Source organism: Molothrus ater, chromosome 20, assembly GCF_012460135.2.
Source record: "Molothrus ater isolate BHLD 08-10-18 breed brown headed cowbird chromosome 20, BPBGC_Mater_1.1, whole genome shotgun sequence".
Taxonomy (NCBI): domain Eukaryota; kingdom Metazoa; phylum Chordata; class Aves; order Passeriformes; family Icteridae; genus Molothrus; species Molothrus ater.
The window spans coordinates 7,234,365-7,256,632 of NC_050497.2; the positions used below are offsets into that span (position 1 = coordinate 7,234,365).

A 22,268-nucleotide genomic window follows, 5' to 3' on the forward strand; every position below is an offset into this window, starting at 1 on the left:
GAGCTGAGGGTGAGCTGATGGTGTCTGAATTCGTAAGACCAGCGAGTTAACAGCTTAAGTTGATGCAATTTCAGTTTTCAATATTTTATAGAGAGACCAAAATAAAAGTTCCAAAAGCAGTGTAGTGTTATGAGGAGGAGAGATAGCATAAAGTGCAGAACAAACAAACATTCATTTGCAACTGAAAATGTATGAGTTCACAGAATTCCCTTGTGCAGACATGACACTGCCAAGCAATTCTCTCCATTTTATTAACACCACAACTCAATAACTTGTCAAAAACAATGGGCAAATGTGATTATTTTCGATGAATTTGATATTCTCCAATATAAGTCCACTTAGAGAAAAACAATTTGAAAGAGGAATCGGACTCTCCTAATGCTAGCTTGTAAAAGCATACCGTGAGTTTAATGGAAAACATTTTCTGTCCAATAAAAATGTAAAATTATTTCAAAGGAAACTGCAGCTTAAAGTAAAAATGTTACATTTTCAAAGGTTTCATTTCCTTCTGTGAAAGTGTTAAAGTGCAAAGAATAAAACTAGTATAATGGAAAATACAGAGGGTCAGTCAGAATATAACAACAGAAACAAGCCTAAATTATATTATTGACAAAAATGCAATAATGAAGGCATTTTAATCTAAAAATCAATTTACATTTCAAAGATGAAGTTGTACTTCAATACAGTTAAGATGTGTGTCTAACAAGGATCTTGTCTTTGTATTTTGTTATGCAGAGATTATTAGAGTTTTTCCTCACCCACAAAAGCATAAAACTGAGATAAAAAAGAAACAATTAGCTCATTTTAATATTTCCCAACCAGCAGCAGCTCATTTTCTGCCAGTGTTCCAACATTTCATCCTGTATAGATTAACACCCACTAAAACAAATGTGTTTTTACTGCTGACCTCAGCAGACGAATCCACACCTAAAGAAACCAGTCAATAGGCACTTTATTGATCTGTTGGATGTTATTCCTTTGTAACTTCTGTTAATGACTGCTGCCCATCACCTTGTTCCAACAGCAGCAGCCCCAGCCTGAGCTGATTTAATCAGTACAGAGCAGGACAGAGCCACAAACCCTGGACAGAACTGATAGCAAACCTTTGGCACAGAACAGGGAGAACTCCAGCAGGAAAGAGTTTGAACAACAGGGCAGGACAAATTCACAGCAAGAGAAAAGGCAGGGAACAGGAAGGGAAGACAATGAGAGCCATCAAGCAGCCTGCCAGGCATAATGCTGCAAGAACATAAAAAGTGGATCAGAAGAATGGGTAATTTGTGAAGGAAAAAATGTGAAAGGCTGAAGGACAGGAAGTTGTATCAGGGCCTGAGCCATGCACACACCAGGAACCATGAACATGTATGGAAACACCACGTTGTGCTGTCAGGTGCTGTGAATTTTGGTTTAAATGCAGTATTCTTGCCAGGGTACTCTTAAACAAGGTCTAGCTGGTCCTCATATACAAAAAACTGGCAGAGTTATTTCAGCACCTGGCACTCTATTAATTAAGTTAGAAATGCAAAGTCATTACCCAGAGGTGCCTAAGCTATGATGCTGATCACCCACTGGAATCACAGAGTTTTGTCATAATTGCTAAGAGGAGGAAATGAGTAAACTTTGAGAAAAGATGCCAGCACATTAAGAGTTAACAGTTTTCAATTTATTTTTCTGCATTATTAAAACTGGCACTTCTGTGGGATATTGGTCTGCTGAGAGAACAGACTCTTATTTATAACTTCACACTAGGCATCAACCATACATAACAAAATGAAAAGGAGGAAAAGGAGACATTTTAAAGAAAAAGAAATCTTAATGGAAGAAGGATAAGGCTGCCCTACAAACACCCAGACCCAGCTTTCTGTATAATATTTCCTATCCCCATTGCCTTCACACACTTTAGTTGATGCTCCCTTCTTTCTCTTTCTCTTTCCATTGTGCATTCACAGCACCTCCCATTGCTGCCAGGTAGAAATAAATCTGAGGTTGATCTGAAGCTTGTGTGGGATGTTCCTGAAAATCCTCAGAGTGAACAGTGGAACATAGTACAGTGAAAAATCCTGTGTGTGGCACTCCAGCTTGCTGGAATGAACTCACTGCTGGCCTCAAACCTCCTCCCCACCTGCACAGATGCTCCTGCATTAGCTCCCTGCCCTTTCCAGGTGATCTGACTTCACACCTTTCCAGTGGTTCACTCCCCCCTTCCAGAATCCATCACAGCACTGAAATGTCACATCCTGCACAATGTCCAGGACAGGACCTTGATCAGCCCCTTGCCTGACCACAGAAATTCAAAATTCCCGTCTCCCACATGTGTAAGGAGCTGTGGAAACCCAGCTGTAGCTGGGTACCTCAGTGAGCTCCCTGAGAAAGATCCTACAGCTGCACTCCCCCTTTAGAGGGGCACCCAGGCATCCTGGAAATCCAGACTTGGGCTGGGTTGGTGCTGGGTTGTCTGAATTAGCTTTTACAGTGCTCCGGTACTGAAACAAAAAACTTCCCTCTTTTGTACCACTCTTGTTTTGACAAGAGATTCCTGCAGATTTTACTCTGGCTGGGAGAGAGATCGAGACATGGAGACGATTTCTGTAGGACTGTATCATTAGTCAAGTCTGACAGAAGCAGGAATTTTGTAAAAGAGCAGCTCAGAGAAATTACAGTTCATCGTTTTGAGAGCACTGAAAGAATGAGGGTAGTAGTACAAAGAATGAACAACAGCCTGTCACCAGACTGGAGGATGCTGTGAGACGTGGAAGCCACAACTCTGCTGCACAGCTATTTTCAGGGTGAAGCACATTCCATATTGTACACACAGCAAATGCAATAGCCTTTCTTTTTTTCCTCCAGTAATCAAGATTCATAACCATTTCCAGGGCTTAATGTTTTTGTTCAACTCTGCTGTATTTTACAAACCATGTTTTTCAGCAGACCATTTTATTCCAATCCCTGCTCAACTCGGCTGCTTGGAGGCCGTGCTCAGAACAGATCTATGTATGGAACATAATTTACACTTACAGTCATGCAGCTGTGTCCCTCCAGATCACCTGAAAGAATGTAATAGAACACTAATGCCTTTGGTAAACCAGTAATTTGATAGTTCTACTCCAAGCTCCAAAAGTGCAGATCTCTCCTGGAGGTCCAGACTCACCCAGATGGTCCCTATTTAATGGGCACTGAAATGTCCCTGCATTTCCACAGGTACCAACAGAGAGAAGTTTCCTTCCTTGTTCAGAAAAAATACCTTTCAATTGTGACAAAATGGCAACAATTTCCCTTCTAAGCCAAGTTTTCCTATTAAATTTCAACTTCTCCTGTCGATATCCTGTTAAGACAGCACTTGGCTTTTTAATATTTTGCCTGAAGGATATATGCCAACTCGTCCTTGATGTAGAAAATTTTAATTCAAATCAATACATGTACAAGGTCACTTTAAAATTCAATTAATATGAATGAAAAAATATGCCCCACAGTTCTGTGAGCTGAAAATGGAACAGTTGCAAGTTAAATACTTCTGTAGCTTCTGTTTTGGGCTGTGTAATAACAACATACTTCTAACTTCCTTTTAACTAAAGTATACTAAATTCAGACAGTTAAGTTATTCATAAATCCCCTGCTTCCTAAAATGGCAAACCCAAGAAGAAGGTAGGACAGGCAGCTGATTGAAATCTGCAATATTATGCAGCTTTTCTGACAAAGACATATAAAATAAAAATCTTCTTGAAATATCCCAGTTTTAAAAATATTTTGTCTATCACCAAGATAAATCTCAAGGAGCATCTGACAGACACAGTATGCCAAGAAAGGGAGAGGGGGAAACAGAATAATCAGGGAGAATGACTTAGATAATTTCTTGTAAGACTGCTAAAAAAAGGTCCCATTTAACACCAGTTATAATTATAAAAGAAGAAAGTACCTTTCCAAGTAAGTCAAAATCAGGGTCCACATGAGTTTACAAAATGGAAAGGATCAAAATCAATTTACCATGCCAGAACTCTGCCTGGAGGAATCAGTTTGAATTCCCCCCTTTAATTTTGCCTCCTCACTGAAACTAGTATCAAGTGAAAAGCCCTTTTATCAACCATTTAAGCAACACATTAACAAATGTTCTTTCTTAAAATTTAAGTTTGATATCAGGAAAATGTATGCTGACAACACTGAGCTGCCATACTTTGTGAAATGAAAAATTCCCAAAGCTGCAGATTTCCCCTCAGCATTCCAGGGAATTTGCTGCTGATTTGAGCTGCAGATGCTCTGCAATGCAGAGCTAAAAGAAAGAAAACATTATTTTCAGTTAACATGGGCACCTCCCCACTTCTATAAAAAGGAGCACAAATGTGTGTGTGGTTTTTATTCACCTCAGAAATAAGGCAACATCCAACCAGAGATGTAACCAAGCTACAGATTTCCAGCAAAAGGCCAGACACCTGCTCCTTGCCATGGAACCAGCCATAAGCTCAGCCTCCCACTCACAGATCCTTCTTACTAATCAGTACAATGCATGGAAATCGTATTTATATATGCTGGAAAAAAAAGATTTTGCATTAAAAATAAAGTTTAAAAAAAATCCCAACACACAGACTTTCAACTAGATTTTTTCCTCTCATTTTTTATGTCTCATCTGCTGCTGGTATGGCTGCTTTTTCCCTCACATGCTCATTATTCTTTAATGATGCCTATTTGTAAATAGCAAGATAAGATGCAATTAAGCCATTAGAGTCTAAATAAACAAACATACTAATTAGGTTCTTTACAAGGATTTCTTTTTTTATGCAAGGGCTGGAATTTACCTTTCATTAGTCTAACCTAATTGCAATAGTGCCTGATAAAAAGTCAACATAAATGAAGGACTTTAAATGCTCCCACCATATGAAGGATGAGCTGGCTCTTTTCCCTCACCAACGTTCCCATTTCTCTTAATAAGGCAAAAAAACTGGCACAGGAATATTGTTCAAAGGTTCAAGGACAGATTTTGCCAGTGGCCAGTCACACTTAGGGAACACTCACTCCAGTCCAGCATTGCTACAGAAGATGAAATGGATTTTGACTTTTTTTTCCTTTCTAAATTAACGCACACCAGGAATTTTACAAGGATGAAAATGATGTGTGATCTTCCACAATATAAATCTATGGGAATATCAATACACACCTGAGAGCTTTGGGCACAGTAACCCTGGGGAGGGAGCAAAGCTGAGGACATTTCTCACAAGTTTTTATCTACTTTTTTCTATTTTTGTTCCCTTTTCCCAATGGAATCTTCCTCATCTTCCTCATTCTTCATTAGACAAGCAGAGAACACTTCCCAGTTTACTTGCCAACTCTTGTTCATGTACTTTGGTAATTCAAGACATCCTTCCCTGCCCATGTCACCTCAACCACTGACTTAGTGCCCCTTAAATGCTGATTTTAATGCTTTTTAAATGCTGCTTCTCCATCTTAAGGCACAAAGTGTGCAGTCACTGTGAGCTCAGGAGTGACTCCTTAAACACCATCCCAGGTGTTCCCTTCAACACCAAAACCAAGCTACTGCCTCCAAGGCAGTAAATCCCCAAATAATTCATCCTACAGCCCTAAAAACCAGGTGCCCAAGCCACCAAAGGTGACCAGCAGAGCTACATCCCTCCCATGAACCCACCTGCATTTATCCCTGAGCACTGCTCTCCTGATAAACCACCCAACAGGGAAGAAGGAAGGAAGGTTTACACTGCAAAGCACTTTGGAAATATGAAATTGTTTTGGAAATAACAGCTCTGAATTGTTTCCAATCAATACAGCATCGATACTGATTTCAAAGCACTTTGCAAATTCCTCCCCACTCCTCCCAGGTCTCCAACATCAGGGTCTCATGCACAGAAATCAGTCTGGTGCCTTTCTTAATGGGCAAATAATAAAATTCAGAATCCGTTTTCCTTATAAAAATAATAATGGTTTTATGTAAAACACTAATAAACAACAATGAGACACAAGGAATTATTCAGTTTCAAGGAACAGATGTCTGGCCTATTTGCAATTAATACAACCCACTGCCACACAATCAGCCTGCTGCAAATGCTGGGAACAAGATCTGAAAGTTCAAATGCAAATGTGTCTGGTTTTAAGGAGAATGAATAAAAACTCTGTAAAAAACCTGCTTCGTATTTTTATATGACAGATCTATTAAAAATCTAGGCAGCAGTATAAATTTATAAAAAAAAAAATTAAAAGCAAAAATTTGTAAGATAACCTGGAAAGAAAAAAATCATGATTTCTGACCAGAGTTTGGCGGAAACAATTCAGTTTTTTGGGTTGGAAGTTACTTATACATATCATTATACTTTAGAAACACAAATTACAGAAAACAGCTCCATTATCTGCAAAAATATTTACCAGTGCTTGCAATTTCTGTAGTAGTTCTTTACAAATATTTGGGATAAAAAGAATTTAAAGAAAAAGTAGTTCCCAGATGCAGATAAGAAAATAATCTGCTTCTCCAAGTAGGACTGGCTGGGTACATGGTGCTAAGGAACTCAGATTTCTTAGCTGGAAAAGTAGGGCTGGAGTTTACTGCCTTCTAAAATCTTTCTGTTACTAATGAATAAATTGTACACAGGATTTGTTTCACACAAAAAATATTCTGAATTTTGATAATGGAAAAGGTATGTGAAACAATCACTAATTTGATTATTACAGTAGGAAAAATAATATATCTAGGAATATGACTAATCATTCAAGAAAAAAAATCTAGGTATTTTCATTAATGAAAAATTAGTTAATGTTTTCTTAATACACAAGATAAGGTTTATCTATTTACAATTCCTGGCATTTCACCAATAAAATCCCACAAAAAACCTTAAGGAGTCCACATTTCCCTGTGCTGCTGCTGGAAATTAATTTTGCATTACAGAGTTATTAGAGCTGATATAATTCTATGTTTAGTCTATTTTCTACATAGTGCTATTAAAAGATTAATTGAAAAATCACTGGTGAAGACTGGGATTAAACAGCACCTTGAAATGCCACAATAAACTGCTTTTAAAATCAGCTGAGGATCTAACACAGCTCTGAAAGGTTTCAATTATTTATGTGTTTGGCCTGTGTAGCATAAATCCAGACTAATGAGGTACAATTGCTGTGTATAAATCTGAAGCATAAAAACCCTCCTCATTGTCTGGAGGCAGCAGTTCATTTTTCTCACAGGAATTTGCAGATTCTGGTCAGGGAGAGCCCAGCTGAGCACGAGGGTTATTCGCCAGCAGAGCTTGACCAACAGGCTCACACAGCTCCTAATTATTCCAGAATTACTGGGGTTAGAAGGGACTTCTGGAGATCATCTCATGCCACCCCCTGCCCAAGGGAGGGCCCAGCTGGAGCACAGGAACACACCCAGAGGGGCTTGGAATGTCCCCAGAGAGGGAGACTCCACGTCCTCCCCGGGTGGTTCTGCCACCCTCCATGGAAAGAATTTCTCACAGAATATTCTGAGTTGGAAGGAACCCCCAAGGATCAAGGGGAATGGCCCATAAGGAGATCAAACCTGGCACCATGCCCTAACCAAGGGAGCTCATCTCAGGGTTCTTCCTCGTGCTGAAGTGAAACTTTCTGTGGTTTCTTTTAGTTTATGGCTGTAACTCCTTCTCCTGTCACTGGGCACCACTCAAGAGGGTCTGGCACTGACTTTACACCTCTTGGAGTTACTGACAGGGATTGCTAAGATCCTCTCTCATCCTTCCCTTCTCCAGACCGACCCGGCCCAGCTCCGCAGTGTCTCCTCATCAGAGAGCTGCTCCAGCCCCAAATCCTCTGGGTGCCCCTCACCACAGGACCCTCTCCAGCAGCAACTTGTTCTTCTTGAAGAGAAAGACATCTCCTTGAACCACCAGATGAATCTTGGTGCTGCAAGTCCCACCTCTACAGCTAAGGACATCAACACATTTCCATGTGCACATGAAGTTGTAGAGTCTGGGGCTGAAACTTTCTCTCTTGGGTCTTTTTCCTAAAGATAACTTGTTTGGCAAAGGCCCCGATGTTTCTTGAGTTTCAAAGAGTCACTCAGACCTCCCTTCCCCTTCTTCCCCATCTCCCTCCAATAATTTACACATTTTTAAGATATGCATAGTGCTTACCAGTGCCTTTGAAGATGAATGCAGGGGCTTTCTCTGGTAGATAGAGTAATTGTGTTTAAAGATGCCATAAAAACCAGACCTTTGCATCAAGGACCTTCCTAAGACACCAGGTGTGCTATGAACAGCCCAAGGATGAGCATGGTTGAGATTATACAGTTAGTTAATTAACTCTGGGCAAACAGTTTGGCTGTGAAATATTTTGATAAAATGAGCATTATCTGGAGCCTTTGGCACTGAGGTAAACCACACTTGCAGCAGGGGAGCAGCTCCAGATGTAGCTTGGGCTAAGTTCAGAGTGAGAAATCACAAGTGCTGAAGAAACCTCCCTCCTTCTGGGGGAGGTGCTCTTCACACTGCCCATCCCTCAGCACCTTTTTCACTGAAGGATCTGTGGCTGAAAACAGCAAAAGCTTTTGTAGCAGTCAGGGCCAGATGGAAAGTGCCATATTGGCAACATCAACTGAGACAGATGGGGAAGAGGAAAACCTGGCTAAAAGCAAAAATGATAAACCCATCACACAATCACACACAAAAATACTTTAAAAACAATCTTTTTGATCTCTGATCCAAGGAAAATATGCACACCACTGGTTCAACATGGGGCTGGGATCTTGTAGGAACAAAAATGTCCTTGATTTAGAAAGCAACTGCCACATGGAATTCACTGTTACTGCTGCTGGTGAAAGGCACGTCCTTTAGTTACCACCCAACCTTGTTCCTTGGCACTCACATCCAAGATAATTTACCTTATTTCCTAATTGTGTCTGAGTCTTGAAAAACATAATCCATTTCCTGACCACCTCAAAGAGCCACCAAAAGTGGAAGGTACTTCAGTATCCAAAGAAGAGCTCCAGGAAAATGGAAAGCATTTCAAAGTAAGGAAGCAAAACCAGACTTTTTTTACAGCAAAACAGATAAAACACGAAGTCAGCTTAAGAGGAAATGCAAAAACTTCTAAGACTTTTAACTTCTTAAGACTGCACTGACGAATTCCATTCTTTTCTGGAATATATTTTTCCACTTGATGAATCCAACAATTGCAGATTAAATGTTTTAATGCCAGCTGTTTATTTTAACCTCTGACTCAGTTAATCTCTTGTGAATTTGTGGCTGTTCAAAGAAAGTTAATAATGACATGTTAGACAGTTGATTAATTAAAACTAAATACAATTAAAATACTTAAAAATTAAAAATAATCACAGCAATAGGGAAATTTCCATGAGAAATGTGAGATGGAAAAGACTGAACTGGCCTCAGTTCTTCATCTGTGCATGTGGTGTATTTTCTAGTTTTATTTAAAATTTGGCAAAATATGTGACTTCTGCCTTTCCCTAGAAGGAAATCAGCATCCAGCTGCCACACCATGGATCCCTCTTCCACCTAAAGTCTTAAGAGCCTTGAAAACTTCTTTTGCTGTAAGCACAACAGCTGCCTGTAAAAATGGATGTGAACAATAGGTTCCTCTGCAATGAAATCCTGCCTGGTCAGGCAGAAATAAGTTGAATGTATTGGACTTGTTTATCTCAAATCCAGCCTTTACTGCTCATTTACTTCAAAGGCAAATTCTTAACTTCATCATATAACAGAAATCCACTGACCCAAGAGCAACGTGAACAAATTTAAATCATATTGGTTTCCTTCTTCTTTTCTTCTTGACAACATTCTCTTCCTTCTTAATTATCATGATTAGGATTCACTCATTGCCAAGTCTGCCAAAACCCACAGTGAATATTTGAGTTTTGTGCTCATATTTCTACAGTCACATTTAACAATAAAGCAAGAGATCTTCTGTTTAAACGGGAAATTATTGTTATCACTTATTTGCCTAAGAGCAAGAAAGATGCTGCATTGCTGTGGCAAATGAAGAATGATATGTTTCTGGGGAAAAAAAAAAATCTTTAATACCCTGCATTTTTGGGACAGCAATTCAACCTGTGAAGAAAATTAACTCAAGGATTAAATGTTTCAGCTTACCAGAAGCATTGCAGAGGTTCCATTTGGCCGGGAGAGCTGGATGGACATTTCAGGGAACATCCTGTCAATGCGACTGATCACATCATCAACGTACCTACCAACCAAAGCACACAGCAGCATCAACACAGGGGCTCTCTCACACACTCACATTATCCAAACTGTGCTTTTAAAAAACATTTGTCCTTTTTAGGAATTATCCTTTGAAAATTATCCTTTTAAACCGTGTTTATGGGACTTTCCTGGACCAATTTCTCTCTGATACCTGCGTATTTTTCAAAATCACATGCAAGAAATAATTCAAAAAGTTGTTAAGAGGAAACAAACCAAAGCCCTCTGCAAGTTGTTTTGAAAATCAATTATTCTGCCCTTAAAAACATGCACTGTTAAATTTCAGTCCAAATCTGTCAGCTTCAAACTCCTGCCATGGTATTTCTATACTTTCTCCTCAGGAGGGTTGAAGGACACATGATTACAATTACTCCTCCAGTGCAGGAATTCACAGGCTGTCATGTCCTTACTCTCTCTTTGATAAACTTAACAGATAAAGGTTTTATCAAAGTCTTTGGATGATTCTTAGGGGTGGTTTTTTTTTCCCCTGAATCTTTCCAATTTATTTCATGCACTGGTGACTCTGAAATTGGCTGGTAAATTCCAGATGTTTCTCTGGAGCAATCAAACACAAAGGTAAAACAACATCCTTTCTGTTGGGTGTAATCCCTGTTTCTGCAGGCCAAGGTGAGCTGGCACACAGTTGTCCTATTCCCTGGGATCAAATTAAGAACTGACCTCCATTAACAGTGAAAAGAACCTTACAGAGACTTGTTTCTCAGGACACATCACCCCAAGCCATGGACATGCCACTCCAGCCATCCCTCTGAACACATTAAAATCCAAATATTTGCTTTAGCAGAGTTCCCAGGACAGTCTGTATCATCTGTGCACTGACCTGTCCCCATTTACAAACTCTGCAACTTGATCAGATCCATGAATGATTTTGTAAATAAAACTGTTTTCATGCTAATCCACATACCTGCTCTGAAAAAAGAGACTTTGGGAAAATTGGTTGCCTGAGTTAGATTAACAGTAAAACTCAAAAAAAAAAAAGGCAAATTATTTCCCTTTAATCTGCTTAAACAAAGGCAAAAAATGTTGAATTCTTGCTCTTCAAAGTAATTAATTTCTATGTTAGTGCTAAAACCTCCTGAACAACAATGAGGTGCTATGCTCCAATTGCTACTTTGCAAAGGATTAAAACAAATCAAATCAGGAAAGCTACACCTCCTCAGCTGGTAAAGTCAGCTTTTAAAAGTAACCAAAGAATGAAATGAGTTATGACAATTTTGGACAAGAACCTTAATCCACACTTGCCATTGTGCAGAAGAAAGTTCCCCCATTCACTGTAATGACTCATTAACACTTGTTGCTGATAAGAAAAGCCAAAAACATCCAAAAGCCAAGAACTTCCTCAGCACTGGGAAAGAGGAGGCACATCAGCCACTGCTCCAGGAGGACTCAACCACACATGGAGGGCACAAACCCAGCTCATTTCAGACACTGCTGAATCCCAGGCTGATTTCATCCAGCAGGAGAGTTTATACTGCTTGATAAATGCCATTACTCCAGGCTCTGCAAATAAATTAATCTCTTGCTTGTGGGGGACCAGGGATGACTGGCTGTGGTGCAAGCAAGGAGAGATTCTGTGGTTCTGAACACGTTGTGATGTAGATTTGTGCATAGCTTAAGTTTTGCAATTTGCCAAGCTTTAGGCAATGAGAAGTTACAACAAACAAAATAAAAAGTTGTAGAAATTAAGACATTGGCATAGTCAATGCATTAAGGAAGGAAAATTCAAGTAATTTTAAATCATGTGAACAACAGTTGGACGTGGGCACTTAATCTGCTTACGTCCTTCTGAAAATCCCAGTGGACATGTACACTCATCCTTGGAAAATGGGATCCAGGCTGGCTGGAGGTAATCAATTCTTCAAAGTCTTTCTTAGATAAGATTATTTTTAAATGTAAAACTTGTTTTGACCACAAGGCTTAAAATCTGACTCAAACCCAACTTGTACTACATGAGCAGTGTAAGGCAGAACAGGGCATTCCCAGGGTTGTGGAATCTTCCCTTTAAATGAAATCACACATACAGCAAAGCAGAAATCTCCTAATTTCCTTCTGAAAGCACTTAAAGGTGACTTACTGTGACTTTTTGGGCTTAGATGCCGGTTAATTTTGTACCATGTTTCATAGATCAGTTGACAGAAGAAGGAAAATGAAAACCATGTGCTCCAGGACATGTGATGTTTTACTCTGGCAGCTCTGTCAGGACCATCACACAGGGAACCTTTTCCTTCTCTTCTCCATCAATGGGATGTCAGAGAAGATCCCAGACTAACAGGAGAAAATGCATTGATGTGTGCAGCATTGCTTTGTGCCCCCATGCCTTTTTTCCAAGTAGTCATCAGGCTTTCCTGAGCATTCATCAGAACAAAGATTCTTCCAAACATACATATAATTACTCAATTAGCCTGACTGGATTGTATATCAAACACAAACTGACAAACAGCCTTTTCTAAGGCAAAATTCTGTAGATTTACCCTTCTGAGAGGACATTTGGTAAAATATCCTGTGAAGGGATGGACACGAGAAATCAGATGCAGTGAAGTAATGTAAAAGTGTAACTGGTGATAACTTCAGAGAAAACTGAGGAACACATGTTAAAGAAGAGATAAAGTGCACTCCCAAGGCTGTTTGGAAAGAGGGTCAGAGAAAAAGCCGCTGTCTGGAACTTATTTTGTAGAACTGAAATACAGACATTTACTGCCAAAATAAGCACTTACAAAATTTACACATCTCTGTCCAGTTTTAGCTCAAAAATATGATAGTTCCTATTTATGTTACAGAACCTCTTGCCCAGTCTCAGAGAAGCAAAGCACTTGAGGATGGAGAAAAGTCTAATTTTACTTTGCCAAAAAGCACTTCTGACGTCCTCTGCACATCTCAGTTTTCTCCTACATACAAAAGATGATGGTTGGAAGGAGCATTTACAAACCCAGAAGAAATAACACAAAGTGGGGAAAAGCAAATGCCAATAAATTTGTTCAGACATTTGGCTTATTTTAATCTTAAGAAATTAATGGAATTCTCAGAATTAAATACAAGCTGGAATTTCATGTCCTAGAACAGGCATTGTTCCACCTACAAAGGGCTGAATAGTGTGTCTAGACAAATTCCCTGTTGCTTCTCTGGGATGCAAAGGTTGTTCAAAAAGGTCTGAAGCCAGACTGCAAAAGATTGTACCCAATAATCCCCATTTTACAGCACAGAATTTAAACTCTTTATAGACAGAATTTCATATTATGAACTATCCTAGGTCTCAAAAACATTTAACAACTTCTCAATGCAACATCCAGAGTTAGTCCCATGCTATTTAAAAAGACTTTAAGTAACTTCAACACCTGCAGCCTAATCCAGATCCCTAAGTGCCTCCTAATCCAGATCCCTGAACATCCTACTCAGAAAAGAACAACAGGCACAACCAACAGGTCTTCACCTCATTACACCTTATCAAGTACTAAAACAATTTCCCCAATGTAATTTTACTGGTCTGGGGGAAAATTTTTAAAACATCTTCAACAGAAGGTTTGTACCAACTTCCTCATCTCATTTTTTCTTCTTCTTTCCTTCATGACACAGGTTCACGATTTTTCAGGATGTATTAAAATTGTATTTCAGATACAAAATCTTTACTTAAAAAAAAAAGGTAATATTGTCATTCAGGGGTTTGCATCTGAATGTGCAGAGCCAGCCAGTCCCATCAGATGCTCTCAAAGGCTGTCAACCCTATAAATCAGTATTTTTATTTTAATGTAGAAGAGTTATTTTTTTCGCAAACGTGCCAGATTAATACTACAAAAGTCAAAACAAATCTACTTCATGAACATCAGCAATGACTAAAATTAATTCAAAATATTACACTTCAAATGAAGCCTTGTTATGAACATGCAGGAAAGAAACTAGAATAAAGGAATAGAGATATTAGTTGAAAAATCTCTGCTATTTTGCTAGTAAATGTACACATAAATCCTTTAGTCCCTATTAGAGAAACAATGCCTGGGACATGCAGAAGACACCTTTGAAGCCAGTTAGAAAACACTTATTAGAAAGGCCTAATTATCTATGCAAAACACTCACTGACAAGTTTCATGCTAAAACATCAGGTTGACAATGTAGAAATAATTCAGGAACCATTTTTGTAGATAAATGGTCTTGTACCATCTCTTTGATTCACATAAAGGCCCCCCAAAAGACAGCAATATAGGAATGTAATTCATTATAAATGCCTTTCAATTCCACACTGGACAGATGGCTTCGCTCTCTAATGTGACCTCTCTTTTTGATTTTTTTTTTAATTTTTACTGGATTAGATCCAGCAATCCAGTGTTAGTGTGATGTTTAACAGCTTAGACAAGACTTAAATAGCATTTTTCCCACACAGTGTTTCACTTGCATGCTGTTCTTTTTTCCACCCAATACAATTTAAAAATTAGAAATATAGGCATTAATAATAATAATTTTCTTTTGGAATAAAGAAAATTTTGCTAAGTGATCTTGGGAAGATGGAGATAAAGAGAAAAGGGGTTAAAATACACATTTGTAACATGAAAGAAGTTATCTTTCCTATACACTTAGCAGAAAACACCACACATAAGACAAAAATAAACTCTACAATTCTGTCAAATCTGGATTCATGATATTTTGGAGAGCAACAGGGGAAACTCTCCACACATCCTCTCACTAGCACAGTATTTACTTGCTGACAGATTTTTTTTTTTTGGCTTTCAGTTAATATTTTCAACCCAGTTAATAATTTCTTTTCACATGTGTGATATTTCAGAAGCATGAGCTGGCCCTGCTGCACATGTTGGGTTGGTTGATGGAGGCATCAGGGGACAGCGTTTGCCTGCACTCATTCCAAGACCTATGGAACAGCTATTTTTGGCAGAACCAAGACTCAATATACAACTTAAAACATTTTAGCAGCAGCAGAATTTAAAATATTATAAACTTACAAAGAAATTTAATAGTTTTCAGGCAGGCTGTCTGGAAAAAATAGTATATTTTAACACATAGAGAGTAATCACAGTTCTAGTGTGATTTATTCATCACGGAATTTAAGTTTTAATTTGATTCAGCTACCTGCTAGGCAAGTCTCTGCAGGTAGCAAATTCAAGTTGATAGAAAGCTTTTCAGAAGCATCAATTAACAACAGTTATTAAAACAGTGACCTCTGCCAGCTCTGGTGAGATGACACTTCCTGCTTGGATAGGCAATGAAGAGCGTGAAAAGAAATCCAACACCACACACGCTGAGAGGGAGACTTCACGTCTCAGGACTAAATTAGACAGCTGGCACCATCCCTGACATCTGTACAACAATCCTGGAAGTCTCTGCCTCCTCTCCCAGATTCTACAGGTTCTGTTGGCTTTTTTTTTTTATTGTTAACACAGGCTCTTGCTTTTCATTTCTGCAGAACCTCTATAAAATGCTCACGGTTTCCTGGCTCCAGTACTAAATTCTCTTGTTTTGAGCAACTTCTCCAGCTATGAGTTTCCTTGCCAGGCTGTTTTCTCATACAGTTGTTAACACCGTCCTCTTGTCCTTTCTAACAAACTGCTTCAGCAGTTTCCTCTCTCTTCTCACCCAATTTCCAAGTTTCTCGTGGTGGAAGATTCCAGCCAGGATCCTCTTGGCTCCTCTTACTCTTCCCTTCTCATCTGCACATTGACTTGGTCTCTGCTACTCCTGCAATGCCTCTGTTCCTGCTGTAAAATCTTTATTCATGACACATCAGAAAGGAAAAATGGTCTTTCAAATAACTAACTGACTTCTAACTACCAGGAGGTGAGGTGAGAGCAAAAGGAGCAAAGCTGAGTTGTGCACATTTCTTCAGTCTTGGGGCTAAACCACAGAATGAGCAGAGTTTCAGCACTGGAGAGTAGGAATCCACAGGTGTGGGAAGAAGCCAGGACGTGTGGGCTGTAAGGAACTGATTTGCTGACATACCTTGAACAAAGATCCTAAGGAACAAATTTGCTAAAATTTTTGCCCAACCCCACTCCACTCCACCTTCAGAGGGGTGGAAGCACTGAAAGGTCCAAACCTGAGATAAGGCAGACTTCTGCTGATTCTTAAAAACCCTCCTGTTTTCAACTTTGCTATGGATGTTATTTTGGTCATAGAGGAATTATGCTTTATTACTGAGTGGATGCAAAAGATTAAGTTAAGTGCTTAAATAGTCTAGCAGTGTTTACACATAAACACAGGGTGGTCTGCTGCAAAAGCATATGCACACAGAGCTGTATCAAACACTCACCATCTGCACTTCTCACTCACAAAAGGCCAAACCTGGTACAGCACTTAAGGACACATGTGGAATCGTTTGGACAGCTCTCCAGAAGCCAAGACAGAGTGTTTAAGGGTTGGATTTACAAAGACATTTAGAAACCTGAGGCTGTGATTCAACAATTTTCAGGCTTCGGCAGCAATAGTGACATAAGGCACTGACACATCCCCTCCTGCACAGCATTCAGCCCCCTCAGCTGTGCTGTGCTGGAGGAGCTGGAGCTCACAACTGAAAAAAAAAAGCATTGGTTTAAATCTAAACCAGTTTCATGATCCAACTCCCTGTGTGGCTGCACACACAATTCCTGGCACTGCACATCATGGGCTAGGGCTGCTGCACACTGGGGTCGTTCTATTACAACAATAAAATATTGGTTTATGGTAAAATGTTGTTACTTAAGAGGCATTGTTTATACAGCAAACACAATTCAGAATTCCTCAGTGCCACCGTGAGCCCACTGCTAAGAGATGTGGTGCAGACCTGCCTGGAATGTCCTCAAAGGTCTGAGCTGACAGTGATGGCACAAATGAACACAGGTTCTCCTGCTGAAAGCCTCTGGAATGCAAACCTGCTGCTGAATCAGTCTCTGGGCATCTGCACATTTACATTAAATATGAACAAACAGCTCTGTAACACACTCTGTAACACACTTTATCAGTGCATACTTTGTTTTTTAATACAGAGCAAAAAGACATCTCTTACAATGCTGAATTCCAGTGCACCAGCTTAAAAAGCATTAACTTTAATAAGGAAAACTTTAAGTTACAAATAGAGACCTTGCAGTCCAATTCCCAGGGCTATTTTATTATAGTATTGAAATAGCTTTCTTTGTACTTATGTGGAATGCTCTTCAAAATGCCTTTAATTCACAGCAGTAATCATGAGAGGAATATGGATATTAGAATGTGTGAAAACTGGTTAACAAAACAAGCATGCATCTACTTTACAGTCATCACCAGGATCCTGCCTGAGCCTGCACTGGTCTGTGCTTTATGAAAAAGAAAAGCATTAACTCCTTTATACACACCTTGAGAGGGAAACCAGCCCTCCCATAACCATTCAGCATCAGTGGTAAAATCGTTTCAGAGCCAAAATCCCACAGCACAAATGCACTGTTTATATTTCCACTTCATGAGACATGACGTTGCACCACAACAATAATAATACTGTTATTATTAACAAGAAATGCTAAAAGGAGTAATTTTCAGGGTAAGAATCAGAATTATTACATTAGATGGTTCTTGAATTATTCCTAACTTTTCAAGCAATTTGTGCCCCACACATCAGCCTAAATTTGCACGTGACACAAACATTTCCATACAGCAGAGCTGTGATAGAACTCCTCAGGAGAAACTCAACCCAGAGTCCTTTAAAAAGGAAAAAACAACATTTGCACACACACAGACCTGTCTCATGGTGTTCCAAAGCTGGATAATGCCCCCACCCTCTCAGGGCTCACCTGGGGTTGCAGGGTCAGTGTTGGGAGGTGAAATCTCCTCTCCTGCACTCCCAGTCCTGCAGGGAGGGACAGGGGGTTCAGCTGATGCTGACCCCAGTAAACACCAGACCCTGCTTTGACAAGGGCCTCAAAGGAAGGCACAGAGTTCAGTCCTGCCTCGAGGAAATGTGAGGAGGGGCTGGGATGGTTTCTTGCTCAGCCAGATTCCCAGGGGAAGTGAGTGGGGCTGTTTCCCATCTGGGAAAGGCCCCACTGTGTGCACTGACCCCCTGATGGGACCCTGACACCATGCACCACTCCCCACTGTCACTGAACTTGAGTTCAGCCTTCTCAAGCCAGAATTCATTATTTTATAACATGTTATTTTCAGCTCTGCTGTTGAAGATTTACTGCAACAGCAAAGCCTTCTCACTCTCTTTCTTTGTGCTTTATTTCTCCCTCAACAGAGCAGAAATTACAGTACTTACCTCCTTTTATGAACAGCAACAGATGATGCATGATACCTATTATTTATTCTATACTTATGGGAAGCAGAGAGATTTTACCTTTGGGTGCAGTGAGTGATGAACAGGAAATACAGGATGTTGTGCCCAGTCAGACCTTTTCACACCCTGGGCTTGACCATGACAGGCACTGCTGGCAGGAAGAGATCTCACTGATCACTTCTCTTAGGCACATCAACTCCCTGAACTTAGTGAAGGCATCACAAATTCCAGAGGCTGGGAGGAAGGGAAGATTAGGGATCTAACTCTCTGGAGAGCAGAACAGACCATTTCATACACAGGACTAAAAATACACAGAATTGGCATGTCAAGACTCAAATTTTAGGACTCATCAATAGAGTTCAAACAGCCACTCCAAAAAAATCATCCACTTTAAGGTCTAGAGCTTTTGTTAAAATTATAAATTGTGATAGAAACAGGCAAGTCTTAATATCACTAGTTCTAAGGGTACTTCAGATACTTGATATCAGCCTTTAAGGATCCTTAAGATCAATTTGTTCCGTAATTAAGAGGGAAGCAAAGGTGAAGAAAAAAGCAGAAAAGATGAGGTATAAAAGTTGCACAGCCTACTGCAATTTATTACACAAGGTTCTACCCATTTCAACTTTTGTGATCACTTAGTTTAAGGTTTCTTGAGGGAATTTCATAATTAGTCCTGGTTTTTAGCTCTTCAGAATGATGATCTGACCAAGTACTTCGATCTGCCTGTGATACTACAGAGATAAAAATCTATCTTACAACTCAGAGTTTTATCAAAAGACTCCTTCAAGGTCATCTTCACACTTCAGTAGAAAAACTGGAGATAACAAGAACAATTAGGCATTTATAAACTCAAGACTCTCCCAGTACAAACATTTAGGGGAGAGAAGCCCTTCAAAACACTATTTTATAAAAAAAAAATGCTTTCATCACTTCTTCCTCCAGCATGACAAGCTGTTCCTTAGGTTGAGATTTTTTATAGGGCTTATGGAAATTAATTGCGTGGCTTCCGCTGAAAGTCAGCATGGGGGAGGAGGGCGAACTCCCTGGAGGAAACTCTCTGAGAAAAACTCTCCTTGAACAAGAAAGTTGGTTAAAGAAAAGGGCTCCTCATGGCTGTAACTGCTGGGCTTGGTGAGCACAGTGCTCAGACATGGCAGCAAAGTGACAGCAGAAATTCACTGCTCATTTCTGGCCATTTCCCCACTCCTGTAATCAGATTCCCTCTCATTTGTTATTTCCACTCACACAAGGATCACGTGCAGCCCCAGCAGAGATCACACAGGTTTTAAGTTCACTGTGGCTTTTGAAATGTTGGAGCCTCTGAGCTGGAGTTTAAAGTCTTTCATGGGGCTGAGAGCTGGACTAAAGCCAAGTAAGTACCAGAGTAAGAAATAAGAAATTCAGAAGTGTAGTCCTGTAGCTGCATTGCTTGATATCAACTGCAGAGCTTCACTAAAAAATAAAACCTAAGCTAGCATTAATGCCAAATATATCTAAAGTAGAATAAGCCCTGCAAAATTACCATGTCTGGTGCAATCTAGGCGAAAAGCTCAGCCTACTAAAAATAATATGATTCTGTTTATGTAGGCAGACTAAGAGAGGAAAGTGCCCAAGTGAAATCCAAGGAATGAAGATCTCCCAAGGTAAGCACAAATATTATCATTAACACTGCCTAGCTTAGCTTCAAATACATTTCCCAATCCTCTTCATGAATATCGAGCTCAAAACTTGTGAAGAGCAAATTCCTTTAAGGCACATCAAGTTGGTTATTCAAAGTAAAGAAATTCCAAGTTGTCAGATAATTTCTAATAGTAAATAGATACAGATTAAAAAAAAAAACAAGGACAGTCTATGCATCCACAGTCCCTTATTTAAAAAAAAGAAAAACTAAATCCTGTCCACTGTAATGTGACTGAGTGGTACAAAATAATCCACCTGTCCCAGGGTCTGTACTTGGCCAAAAGCCAGGGTTTGTAGTCTGCCAAACATCTCCAAAGTGCTGCTAGAGAAGGGCCAATAAAACATTTCTTGCAGACCCTGCAGACAACATGAGCCTGCTGAACCCTTTCTGATCAGCAGCCCCAGTGTCTGGCCTGTCTGTCAATGCCAGTGGCTCTCAGCAGGGAGTGGTTTATTATTCTAATAAGATGCTCCAATGAAGAGAGGGTCAGCTCTGAATCACTGCCATGAGAAGATTTAATTAGATTTTTACACTGACTAAAGACATTCCCTGCACACACACTAAATTTTAAATATGGAGATAAATGACAGTGTCTTTTAAAGCAAGGTTACTTTTGTTTTCTTTCTGTTTCAAATTCCCTATTTTTCCTTTTCTTGAGATAGCTGTTTACATTACACATTTATAGTGTCCAAGCTGAAAGGTTTTTGTGAAAGAGTTCAATAATTTTCTGATTAAAACTCTCTGGGCAAACCTGAACTATTCCACCCAACACAGAGCTCTAAAATTTCCTGGGGAAAGGTCTGAAAACCCATACCCAATTAAAAATTAGAAAAACCCAACAAAACGACTCAAGTTTCTTCACCAGGAAGTAAAACCTGCAGAACAGATCGATATTGAATACATGCACATTATATACCAATGCATTATTGTTATTAATATGCTGTTTTAATTAAAAATATAGCGGATAAAGAAGAGAAAGAGGCTCAGCTGTATCTGATCCACACAGCAGCAAACTACCTGTATGAGGAGACAGAATGTTCATTAAGGGTAACCTCACATCAAAGATTTTTCTAAAAGCCACCAGAGGAACGTTGAAGTCAAGCACGAGGGCCAGAGCTATTAGGGCAGTTTCAATCATTAGGAAACCATTATCTCCAATCCATGCTGCTACCAGGATCCAGGTTCACCCAGTAACATGACAGCAAATTATATGATTAATTAGCTCCCACATAGCTACTGTCAGTCAACCAGTTGAAACTGATGCCCTACAGAAAGAGATAAAATATCACCCAATGGTAGCTACTGGCTGCACAGACCTTCCTGCAGTTACATCCCAAACATCAGTGAGTTTGCAGATGTTTAAGGGAGCTCCCCAGCCATGCTCACTTTGTATTCACTACCCAGTGCACAACATGCATTTCTGTATTTGATTTCTCTTTCAGCATTTAATTATTTTCACTTTTTTGCCTAATTGCCATCATCAAGTTTCCTGTAGATTCAAAACATGAACTACACTGGCATTCTTCTAATGGCACCTATTCCTAAGAGCACTTCATAGTGCTTCTTTTAAAAAAAAGACAAAATATTTGCCTCCTTTGGCAATTTGGCAAAAGAAACAATGAGACAAACACTACACAACAACTCTGAAAAGGATGATGGGAAAGCTGGAAGAGAATGCTTAACTGAGAAGAAAACAAATGAAATTACATCCACCACTGAGAACTTCCCTGCTCTGACTGGCGTCCTGCACCCCATCCTACCAGCTCAGTCAAGTGGTGAGGAGTCAGCAACAGCAAAAATAAAAACCAAACCCAGGAAACAAAACAAATCTCTCATTTTGTTCTTTTCAAGGGTTTAAAAAAAACCCCAAAGGACATGTGTGTACAAACATCAGCCAGTATTTCAGCAGTTAGTGCTCCCTGACACCTGGAGAGGCTCTGCTCACTCAGAGCTGAACTTTCCTCAGTACATCCTCTCCTTCATGCTCAGGAGAAGGAAGGAACTATTTTTTTAGGAACTGAAAACACCAGGAGTCAACAGTGGAGACCTCATGTGAGAGAAAACAACTTCATCCTTGAAACTCTCCAAAATAAACTAGAGCAGGTTGAGAGATAAAGAAATGTTTGAAACAACCTGAAAATCTAAGGACCATCCAATAACCAGG

At 39.6% G+C, this 22,268-nt stretch overlaps 1 protein-coding gene across 1 annotated transcript in view; it reads right to left on the reverse strand.

Annotated features, from left to right (window-relative positions):
• The window catches only part of MED27 (mediator complex subunit 27), an 85,184-nt gene that overhangs the window by 18,234 nt on the left and 44,682 nt on the right, over positions 1-22,268 (reverse strand). The window contains exon 4 of the mRNA XM_036393897.2: positions 10,074-10,167. Coding sequence (XP_036249790.1) covers positions 10,074-10,167 — 94 coding nt within the window. The remainder of the gene's footprint in view (positions 1-10,073; positions 10,168-22,268) is intronic.